The following is a 12,002-nucleotide window of genomic DNA, read 5'->3' on the forward strand; positions in this document are numbered from 1 at the left end:
TAGCAGACTTGGCTATTTGGGATTTTGCACACAGTAATCTTTCTACTAGGCTTCTAAACACGTTTCTAAATGCTTATATATTCTTTCATGCATTTCCGAGTGGAGACCTATCTTATTTTGTACATACAAACTTCAAAATTTTTATATTAAGCAAATCGATATATATAATTATTATGGTCAGTAAAACAGAACGTCCTCTTAAATAGGAAAAGTGGGGATCATTAGGAGTCCATAGATATATAGTCAAAGAGTGATACAAAGCATGCTACCTTTGTCTAATATTTGAGATCCCCACTCCTTAATACTCGGTCTAGATATATTATATCTATGGTTGTTATTTGTAGAGCCGCTTCTCCCAAAATTTTGTCGCGCGCCTACTTTTGGATTGTCTCCTCGCTGTGCGCTTATAGTCGCGCGAATTGGTAGATCTTTTTTAATTAATTTCTCAAATTATTACAAAAATTGCAAAATGGTAAAGGACTTTCCTACTCGGTTTAACCCACTCTATCTGCACATTACGGGTGAGGCGATTATTAGACACCTTATATATGCGAAACTTAAATAAAGTTAAATATTAAAAAATTATTAAAATAAAATAAAATTTACTTTAAGTAACATATGTATTTTAGTACATAAATTATTTTAGATTAAATTATGAATAAAATGTTTTATTCTTAGAATTAAAGTAAAATATTTTATTGTAGTCTCTCTTGAGATAAATTCTATAATAACATAATTTATTTTAAATGTTGTAAGCAGATAATGATTCTGAGAGATGAAAACGATAACGATGTAAATAAAAAAAAAAAAAAACTGTAAATTAGAACTTATATTTTGCATAAATATATTTCACGATCGCTTTAAAACGCGAGTTGCCAAGCATTACAATTATTCGAGAGATAACAAAAAATTGACATATATATTTTCATAAATGTTATTTTTACTCCCATCTGTTGCCAATCGCAGATTGGTAAAGAACGAGTATGCGTTTCATTGAAGCCTGATCGGCTTGATATATACAAGGTGTATCCTAAAAAGTGGAAAGTATTGCAATGGGGGATTCAGGACACAAAAATAAGAGAAAAAGTTCATATAAACATATATTCGATGACTTTGTTTTCAAATTATAGCTTGTTTTATTTTCCAATAGAGTTAAGATAGCATACTTGGATATCGGTTTGCTGTTTATATACAAGATTTAAAGGACATAAGATCTTATTAATTTGTAAACATAAATGCGTATTATTTGTGTTGTAAGTGATACGGTTCATATCTTGTATTCAGTGAAGGTAAAGTATTCGTGCCGTACGTTAGTACTATTAACGATAGAAGTACGTTTAAGTGAAAACTATGGTTTGGTCAAACAATGAAATGGCAGACATACATCTCATGTATAGATTAGCCCACGATAATGTAGTCAGACTTTTGTATGCGAAAACGTAATTATCTTAATTCTGTTGAAAAATAAAACAAGCTATAACTTGAAAACACGGACATATGTTTGTATGAATTTTTTCTCTTATTTTTGTGTCCTGGATTTCTCATTGCAATACTTCCCACTTTTTAGGATATACTCTGTATATGGTATATATATTCATATTTTTATATAAAAAAGATTATTAAAGTTTATTTGTTTTACATATAAGCGTGATCAATTTTTTGGACAAACTATTTCCCTTCCAAATAATTTCAACATACAAAGTTCACAAGAAGAATTTTCTTCTGCTTGTCTCCATATCATGTCTGCGACCTTGTATAATCCACTCGTAATCGCCGTATTTACTATCAAACGTTCCATGTTGCAATGATCTTAACTTCAAAGTAAATCGTGGGCCCAATTCTCGTAATCTCGGTTTTCCCGTCTTGAGATTAAATTCGTACCTGCAAATGGTGTTGGTTCATATTAAATTATACAATAAAATTTATTAATATTAATCTCCATCACAAATATCACAAAGTTCTTTTAAATCTTATGGTATAAAAAATGTAATTAATAATAAAATATAAGCAATGCTTACACATATATATACAATTTAACATATATGTACAAAATTAGTGTTATTTGAGAAAATTTTTTTTTATAAATTCTTGAATTTTAATAAACTTCTTACACGATTACATAAATCTGACTCAATATTATTAAGAAATTTATGGCATTCTCTAAGAATTAAAAATACTTGCTATAAAATTACCTATGATGTCTGAAAAATATGTAATCTCTCTGATTATGAAATGTCACAGCTCTTCTTCCTTTAAATTCTGGCTGATAATGAAACAATGCTCCCAGCATTCTACCAATTGTGAATCCTAAACGTGTAGTAAAGTTATTTAAAATAACTTCTGGCCTATGTTCCGTGATTTCCTTGTGGCTACGCCTCAATTCTGTTGTTATTTTGACATTACTGAGCTTGAAGTGTGCAGTAGGACCGTCTGGCAAGTGAATGACTAACATTCCATCTAACAAATATGTAAGGAAGTCTTTAAAAATAAAAACTTAAATTATATCTGACATTTTCTATTTTATATAACACATAAAGAACTTATCAAATTTTTGCAAATAAACAATTAAATAAATCATTTTTGCAGATTTCTAAAAAATTTCTAAAGTCTCTAATAATTGTCTATCAGTTTATCTGTTATCAGTTATCTGACAAAGTTTGTCATATAGTAAATATTAGCTTATATTCCTATAAAAATTACTTTACATATTAGAATATTAATATCATATAATTTTATAAGGATACTTGGTTTGCATTGATCTTCGTTAACAATTATTATATCTGTAAAATTTCTGGTACTAGCGCTTTTCACTATCTTCTTAACGCCAGAACGATTCCTATATAGCGAAAGAGAGTTTGGTATTATCCTTGTGAGCTCTCTGCCAAAAATCCTCGTCTTTCTATTTGGATTGTCGGCATATGTAATGAGAACTTTGGGCTCATAATCCTGTCTATAGTAGGCAGCAAATTCATCATGCTCACATTCGATTTTAAGTTCTTGATTCGCCTCATCATTCAAATCATTAGATACAATCATAGTCTCATCCTTCTCTCGCAGGCTCTCTATGGTGTGCGGCACTTGTTTTGGAACACCTTCTTGTATTCTCGCCTTTTTCGCCTCTTTCTTCGCCTTCAGCTTCTCCTTCATTAGTTGTTGGCATTTTTTATATCTCACAGCTTTGCATTTAATATGATTAAAATTATCATCAGAAGGCAGCAAAACCTCTTGAGATGTTTTACTTGCCGAGGTGCCTAATTCATCTTGGGCTTTATTGTTTGTCTTGTCAATCTTCTCCTTAGGTCGACTTAAAGGATTTTTTCGTAAATTATTTTTTATTTTCATGGCACTTTTCTAATTAAAATTGTAGCGTAATTATATCCACTTTAATTTATCCTCTCTTAATTCTTTCAAAGACCTCGTGGACATTCAATAACTCTAGGCTGCTATCGGGAAGATGCTAGAAATGATTCGAGGAGTTGCATTAACCAATCAGAACAAAGAAATCTTTATTCTTTGTGTCCTGATTGGTCAACCAAACGCTTCGAAGCCTTTCTAGCGTCTTTTCGACCGCAGCCCTAGTCGTGTACTTTTCAATGCATGCGCAGTATTGTTCTCGAGACCCAGAAACGCTTTCTCGTGCATACGTTAAGGTGCCTTTACATGGTAGCGTCGAGCGTTAAGCATTTGCGTGGAATATTGTTGCCCAGAATTATATTTATTTCGTTTATTTTATTATATAACAGATATGTGTGTGTGTGTGTGTGTGTGTGTGTTATTATTATTAATCAAAAATATATTATAAAACGTTACTACTCTGGCAGTGTATAAATTAAAATAAAATAAAAATACAAAACAGTAAGAGATTTATTTTAGATGGTTGAAATATTCAAATAAATAAAAGACACAAAAAGGGATTCACAAATGACAAAATGACACAGTTTGAAAAACTATTGTTAAAAGTAGAAAATGATTTAAAGGAGCAGTATGTTATAAATGTGCAGAAAAAAAATTATGAGAATTACATCCCTTAATCCTTGATTAGATTCTAATATTCTGCTAGGGGATAGTAACGTTTTATATATTTTTTGTTTAATAATAATATCTATTGTGTATAATGTAAATAAATATCAATTTTCAGTATTAGTAAAATGTGTATCAGCCCATACAGCACCGCAAGATTGCAATAACATTGCAGCAACATTTTTCTGCAAGATTGCAATATTGCAGAAACATTGCGAAATGTTACTACAACGTTGTTATGATATTGCAGCAACAGTAAAATGTCCGCCTACAGAAATATTGCAATATAATATTGCAGCAACGTAGCAATATAATATATATATATTATATATGCAATAAAATGCTTTATGTATATTTATCGACATTATATCCTTAACATATGAAAAAAATAATAAGAAATTAGGCCTATAAGAGTCAGGATCTAGCGTGTATATAGTTTTTCTGTATTATAATAATAACGAAATTATAAAATGTAAATTTTTCAGTACACATTCGACTTCCTTCAGTGACAAAGAATATCTAAGAGAAATAAAAAAAAACTCAATTTGCAATTGCGTAAATTCACAATTTCTTTGTATCCGAAATATTCAGATATCCGGATGCAAAAAGATTGTGGTGAATTTACGCATACAACGAGTTTTTTCACATCTTTCTTGTCTCTATATATAATCTCAAAATTTATTTATTAAAATCTGAAATATCTTGCATATTAGAAAATTATTATCAAATTTTTGATTTTATATAAGAATGGAAACTATTAAAAGAATTCTTAGTCCAATGTCTGAGCCCCTGTATTAGGGTCATATTATACGACTTAAATTAACAAAAATAGTTATTATATCTTTTTAATCTTACTAACCGCTCTTTGTAAACTTTATATATATATAATCATCATGATTAATTAAATGTGGAATAGATAGCGCAACATGCGCCGCTTAGTGGTAAACAAATGAACTAGCGATTATTGAATACTTTTTTTGTAATATTTTCGGAATGTTGCTATAACATTGCTAAAGTTATATTGTAAAATAATGTCTTTGCAATATTTCTACAACATTAAACTGCAATATGCAATATTACAATGTTGCAGCAATGTTGTTGCAAGCTTCAGTGCTGTATGGGAGAACATAATTTCTTTTATCTCGACCGAATTCATATCATTCATCATGCTATTAGCAGCAAGAAGCTGGAATCTCTCTCATTCAGATTCCTGCGCAATGATTTCTGTGTAGATGCAGATGCTCGACACTCGATGCTCGATGCTGCCATGTAATGGTACCTTTACAGAAAAATTGCAAGTTGATTGGCTATTGCATAACTTTTAGCTAATCAACTTGTATAGATTTCTCATAAGAATGGAATTTGCGCATGCGTTTCTCTTGCGAATAAATTCAAAAATCGGGCCCCTGTACTTTGATCCTGTACAGAGAGTGACTTTTTTTAGAAAATCTTTATAAATTATATATATATATATATATTTTATATATGCTATTATGTGTTATGCTAATATATAATATATATAAGATATATTAAATACTATATGTTATATAAACATGCATAACTCTATTTTAATATTACATATGCATTTCTTTTCCATGAGGGATCTAAAGCTCGTATCAGACTACGGATCGAAGATTGAAGATTAAAGGTTAAAGATTGGAATTTGACTAATCAGAACAAAAAAGGACTAAAATTTATTTATTCTGATTGGTCAAATTTCAATCTTGAATCTTGAATCTCAATCTTCAATACGTAGTCTGATACGGGCATAGGGCATTCTACAATGGCAGTACAGAATGAGGAGTAAGATTTTAAGAGTTGGTTTTAAGAGCAAATGGGAATTGCCCATTTCGTTACTCCCGGCCTTTACGTCACTAAAAACAGTATACTCTCCTACTCCTACAGTCTTGTTATTGCCATTAGTAGATGGCCCTTTACAGAGCTCATATACGGTCGCAACGATATCCTTTATTCAGGGTTGGGAAGAAACGCGTTACTTGTAACGCCGTTACCGTTACAGTTACTTTTTTTCGGTAACTGTAACGGTAATGGCGTTACAAATTTTATTTGTAACGGAAAAAGTAACTTCGTTACATTTTTCGGTAACGAGTAACGAATTTAACAGTTACTTTTATTGTTACTTTTTTCAAATTTTTTGATTTATTTAAGATATTATTCTTGCTATTGTGCGTGATAAAATTTTTATCTTAACCGTAAAGCCGTAAGCAAATCGACCAATTAGCATTCTTATTATGTTGTAAAAATGCTTGAATGTGATTGATCAACTTATGGCTCTTGCAGACCAGTGCGATGACGCGACGCGCGATATCCAATGAGAGCTTTATCTTTTCGGAAAAGCAGAGCTCTCATTTACTACCAGTTCTAAGTACCTTGCAACGAAAATTAGAAAATCTCAATAAATCTGACCTTATAGATTGCCATTCATTAGTTGAAGCTATTCAGCAAGGTTTAAATAGAAGGTAACTTATTAATTTGATTAATACATATGTTATTTTATTTTAAATAAGGATTTAATTGAAAAATATTATTTTATTTTAAACTATTGATTCAAAAGTATTAATTTCAATAAAACAAACAATGTCGCTTAATTTACTATATTTGATTTTAGATTTCTTACAATATTTGAAACAAAAGAATTAATAACAGCAGCATGTTTACATCCAAAATTTAAGTTAAACTGGTTAACCGGAGAAAAAAGAAAACGTGCTGAAAATTACTTGGAGGATTTATTGGGAATCCGATCGACTGAAAATTCTTCAAAAGCTGGAAAATCTGACGATCACGATGATTTTTTCATTTTTGAGCAAAAAACGGTGCAAAATGAATCTGAACAAGAAGAATTGCAACGGTTTTTAAAATCAAATAATTGTAATATAGAAATGTTAAACGACTATCCAAAACTTAAAAAACTTTTTATTAAATATAATACAGCTCTACCAAGCAGTGCATCTGTAGAAAGAATGTTTAGCATCGGTGGCTCTGTATTAACACCACAAAGAGGGCATTTAAATGATGATACTATGGAGCAACAAATTTTATTAAAAATTAATAAAGAATTTCGATAAAATTTAATCATTTATTTTGTAATAAACTTTGAATGAAATCTTGCTTACAATTTTTTAAAAGTTTTTCTTATGCAAAATAATTTATTAGTTTGTATTGTAAAAAAGTAACAGAAATTGTAACGACTCGTTACTTTTTAGTAACTGTAACGGTAACGAGTTACTTTTTAAAATTAGTAACGAGTAACGGTAACGAGTTACTTTTTCGAAAAAATAACGGTAACGGTAACGAGTTACTTTTATAAAGTAACTTTCCCAACCCTGCCTTTATTGCAATGAAACATCCACTCGACTGACAATGAGTTCTGAGTGACATCTGATAAAATTCGTTTCATCACGCAAGCACGAAAAACCGTGAACTTTCCGACTATCTTTCTGAACTTTCTGACTAGAGTCCTACATAATCAGTGATGCGACATCGTTGCCCCCTCCATGCTTCCCATGATCGCCATGTTGGGCCCGCAACTGTCCATGTGTAATCTAAAATGTCTTAAAAATGTCTCAGAAATATTCAAAATGTTTTTTTCTTAAATAATATTACAAATATACTTTTTTCTCACTTACGATACGCCGGTTGCGATTAGTTTGCACATAGGATTCACTACGTGCAAACTAACCGCCAACATAGAACGCGTTCATTTAACGACCGCAACGCTTGCGAGCATTATCTGTCTTTGTTTAACTTTCGGTGAATAATAAAGATGAAATGATACGTGAGCGTTGCGGTCGTTAAGTGAAACGGGCCCGTAGCGGTCAGCCAATCAGCAAGCGGTACGCTTGCATTGTCGTTTCTTTGGCTGCGGTCTAGAAGACGCTAAAGATGCTTCGAAGCATTGCATTAACCAATTAGAATAAAGAAATCTTTACTCTCTTTGCCCTGATTCGTCAATCAAACGCTTCGAAGCATTTCTAGCATCTTTTCGACCGCAGCCTCTGAGAAGGACCAATTATACAGGAAAAGGATCTCATTATGAGTGACCATAATTCTTTAGAAAAACTCTTTTCAGAGTCTAATGACGTGTGTAATGATAACATTTTTATGATTGGAACCACTGTGGACACAGGTACAGAATTGTTTATATAAACTGTAAATCAAAAAGAAATTGACACGTGTGTTTAAGCTCTTTGAGGACAGTTATCTTTTTTTTTTTTTTAATCGGATTTTTGCAAAATTCATAAAAAATATTTATTTAATGAAAACAAGCATGGTTTTGGATTAAAAATGAGTTAAAGTATGATATTTCTTGAAGCAATTAGTTACACAGAGACATCACAGTATCACACTATACGTTTATACCTTGACTTCTACATTCATACTTGATCTTTTCTTTCTCTCTAGTTAGTTGTAAGCGACATATTTTCTGGTTTTTTCTTTTTTTTTTTTTTAATTTTTATTAGGCTCAGATTGATTGATAATTTCTCTGACCAATCAAGACTCTGAAATCATCAAACTGATTCTATTTTTAGAAAATTTTAAATTTTAGGAGGAAAATGAGTGAAAAACATCTATCGATTAAATTTAAAAACACACACACACACATACACACACATATATGTATATATACTTGCTGTCTTTTGAAAAAAATTTCCAAACATATATATATATATGTTTGGTATCCTCAAAGAATTAAATTTAATTTATATAATTTAGAATACATTATTTGATTGATAATAGGTTTTGAATGGGAAGCAATTGACGAATGCAAGGAAAAATTGGGCAAAGATGTACAGGTGGTTAAGCAACGTGGAAGAATCTATTTCAATATAGACTGGGACCAGTTCCCAAAAGTATTTTTTTTCTTTTACAGATTTTATACATATATATATATTAAATATTTTCATGTTTGGTTAATTATTATGTGCATGATGTATATTTTATATTATTCTTTGCCATATTATAGGTTCAGCAAATGAGATCGATAGATAACATATTCATAGTAGTTGATATAGGAAGACTTTCTTTTACCAATGACAAAGAAACAGATTTAAAATCTATACATAATTATGTAGTCTTAAACTTAGATAAAAGATGGAAGAAAACTCTTGATGCGTGGAAATATGCAACAAGATTCATGGGGAAGCTTTATCCAACAATTGAAGAGTACACCATATTTAAAGAGCAAGTTTTTGTAACCAAAACAGAAGCATTGGAGATACATAATGAAGAAAAGGAAGAACATGAGCCATCAAAACAGGATGTATTGGAAAAAAAAGAAATAGAAAATAAAAGGAAAAAAAGAGGTCAAGATCCTTTTGAATCTAAGGAAAGTGATATACTTAGATATAGAGTAACATGCGAGAGAACTGGTAAACATGTGTTTGAGTCTAAGGATATTGCTAGGATTACTGGAGAAGTAGTGCAGGACAAGTATCACTGGGTAGTCGATTTAACAAAGTACCATTTAGAAGTTGTCTGCAAATTAATAGATGGTACGATAAATTAAAAAACAGATAAAATTAGAAGAACTTCAAATGGAAATTTAAACATTAAGTTTCTTAACAGCACGAATTATATATTGATAATGATAGACTAAATGTTGTGGTGTGACCAATTATATTTAAATATTTTAGATTTATTGATAACGCATTTACGTGTAACACATGAATCCAAGCATCGCAGAAATATTGCAAGTTTTGGGCCAACTACCCTCAGATCAACTATATGTTATAACTTGCTAAGATTGGCAAATCCAAAGCCAGGAGACATAATAATAGATCCTATGTGTGGAGGAGGTTCTATTCCTGTGGAAGTATGTATTTACACAATAATAGATTAGAAACTGCTTTGACTAAACTCCAATCAATCAGAGATTAATTTATTTGTTTTTAGAAATGTCTATAAAATTTTCTAACTAATTTATCATTCTTGATTTAATCTTTCTGTACATATGTTAAACATAATGTCAATAATTTCTTTTTTTATATTAAGAGAATGTAGATATTACTTGATAAAGTAACTGCTGTATGTGATTTTTTTTTTAATTAATTAGAGTTTAGTTGAACTGTAGCTTTAATAGTTTATTGATATTCATTAACAAACAAGAAATCATTATGTACAAATTTCAGGCAACATTAGCTTATCCATGCTCGTATGTCTTATGTGGCGACAATGATTCCAGAGCTGTGGACAGAACAAAATTTAATATGAATGCCTCTACAGCTGGTTGCAAAATAGATCTTATACAATGGATTGCTTCAAAATTACCATTCAAGGATTCTTTTATTGATATCATTGTTACTGATATGGTATAAAAATTAATTTTTGAAATTTTTATTCAATTTATAAATATTTTTATTTTTATTTTATTTTATTTTTTTTAAGAATAATAAAATTTTCTTTCTTAATAATCTGTAGCCCTTTGGTAAAAGAAGTGGGAATAAGTCGAACAACAAAACTCTTTACAAGCATTTTTTGCTGGAACTCGGACGAGTAGTAAAATTATCATATGGACGATTGGTTTTGCTTACATATGATAGATATAGCTTTAAAGAAGTAAGGAATTATAATAAGTGAGAATTAAATTTAAAAAGGTAAAATATTAAACTATATTACTGCATTATTTATTTTAGGCTTTGCAGGCAACTGGCGATTTATTTTGGGTGACAAAAACGGTTGGTGTAAATGTAGGTGGCCTTCAAGCTGCAGTTTATGTCTTGAATCGTACACATGTACTTCACGATCGCTTCAAACCACGTATCGTCAAGCAGTATAATCATCCGAGAAACAACAAAAACTCAACATAACTCACCAAAAATTTTTCGACTAATTAGATATGAGATATTTCATATAAGTATTGTGATATACATTCATATTTTTATATGAACAAATATAGTTTATTTGTATGTTTGATATATAAGAATAATGGATTTTTTTTTATCAAATATTTCTTTTCCAAATCATTTCAATGCAAAATTTATAAGAAGAACTTTCTTCTGCTTGTCTCTATGTCAGGAAAAGTTGCTTTATAAAAGTAATTCATTATCGTTACCGTTTTTTTTTTCTAAAAAGTAATTCGTTACCGTTACTCGTTACCAATTTTAAAAAGTAACTCGTTATCGTTACTCCAAAAATAACAAGTCGTTATAATTTCCGTTAGTTTCTTTATATATAACACAAACTTTATATACAATTTTTTTTAATACAAGATCAAATTAAGCACTAAAAATTTTTAAGCATTGTCTTATAAAGTAGAAAAAAACAAATGAGCTTTCAGTGGTTTTCATGTAATGCTGCATTCCAACACTCTCATTAATATGTTTCTTCGTATAAAAATTATACCGAGTAAATTCGAAAAAAGTAACGATAAAAGTAACTTAAATTTGTTACTCGTTACCGAAAAATGTAATGAAATTACTTTTTCCGTTACAAACAAAATTTGTAACGCCGTTACAGTTATCGTAAAAAGTAATAACGCGTTACTTCCCAACCCTGCTCTATGTCGTGTCTAAGATTCTGTTATAATTTATTTTAATATTTATTGAAATTTTTAATTTTAAAACAAATACTTTTTAATGTTAATAGTCTTATATATAGAATTACACAGGTTTGACCTCCCCATTGCTATATGAAATTTGGCATCCATTAAGAATTTAAAACAATTGCTATGAAATTTCCTCTCTCTATACATATACTATGGCTGCGTTCCGATATTTACTGCCAGTATTGAAAATCTATAGTATACGCGCGTGTGTGACGTAACTATAGATTTTCTGTATTGGCAGTGAATATCGGAAGGCAGCCTATATAGACATGAAGTATATAATCTCTGAGATATATTTTGAGATGTTACACAATTTTTCTTCCTTTAAATTCTGGTTATAATAGTGAAACAATGTGTTTTCATAAAATATATATATTTTTTTATTATATAAAATTTTTATAATGATATGCCTGAATAA

General features: G+C 30.0%; 2 protein-coding genes across 2 annotated transcripts; one reads left to right on the forward strand and one right to left on the reverse strand.

The window, feature by feature from the left end:
* Positions 1-674: 674 nt before the first annotated feature.
* Positions 675-3,473, reverse strand: LOC138938645 (probable ribosome production factor 1). Its single transcript, XM_070305807.1, has 3 exons — positions 2,745-3,473; positions 2,193-2,457; positions 675-1,881 (listed from the first exon to the last, which is right to left on the reverse strand). The coding sequence occupies exons 1-3, from the start codon at positions 3,340-3,342 to the stop codon at positions 1,704-1,706; spliced, it is 1,041 nt and encodes a 346-aa protein (XP_070161908.1). The 5' UTR covers positions 3,343-3,473; the 3' UTR covers positions 675-1,703.
* Positions 3,474-8,017: 4,544 nt separating this feature from the next.
* On the forward strand, positions 8,018-11,014 carry LOC138938856 (tRNA (guanine(6)-N2)-methyltransferase THUMP3). The gene is made up of 7 exons (XM_070306200.1): positions 8,018-8,167; positions 8,779-8,891; positions 9,005-9,533; positions 9,675-9,853; positions 10,170-10,349; positions 10,459-10,596; positions 10,674-11,014. Exons 1-7 carry the CDS (start codon positions 8,074-8,076, stop codon positions 10,845-10,847), a joined length of 1,407 nt encoding a protein of 468 aa, XP_070162301.1. The 5' UTR covers positions 8,018-8,073; the 3' UTR covers positions 10,848-11,014.
* The last annotated feature ends 988 nt before the right edge of the window (positions 11,015-12,002 follow it).

The sequence above is a fragment of the Polyergus mexicanus genome, unplaced genomic scaffold (genome assembly GCF_030449975.1).
Source record: "Polyergus mexicanus isolate NDT 795.1 unplaced genomic scaffold, iyPolMexi1.0 SCAF_13, whole genome shotgun sequence".
Classification (NCBI taxonomy): domain Eukaryota; kingdom Metazoa; phylum Arthropoda; class Insecta; order Hymenoptera; family Formicidae; genus Polyergus; species Polyergus mexicanus.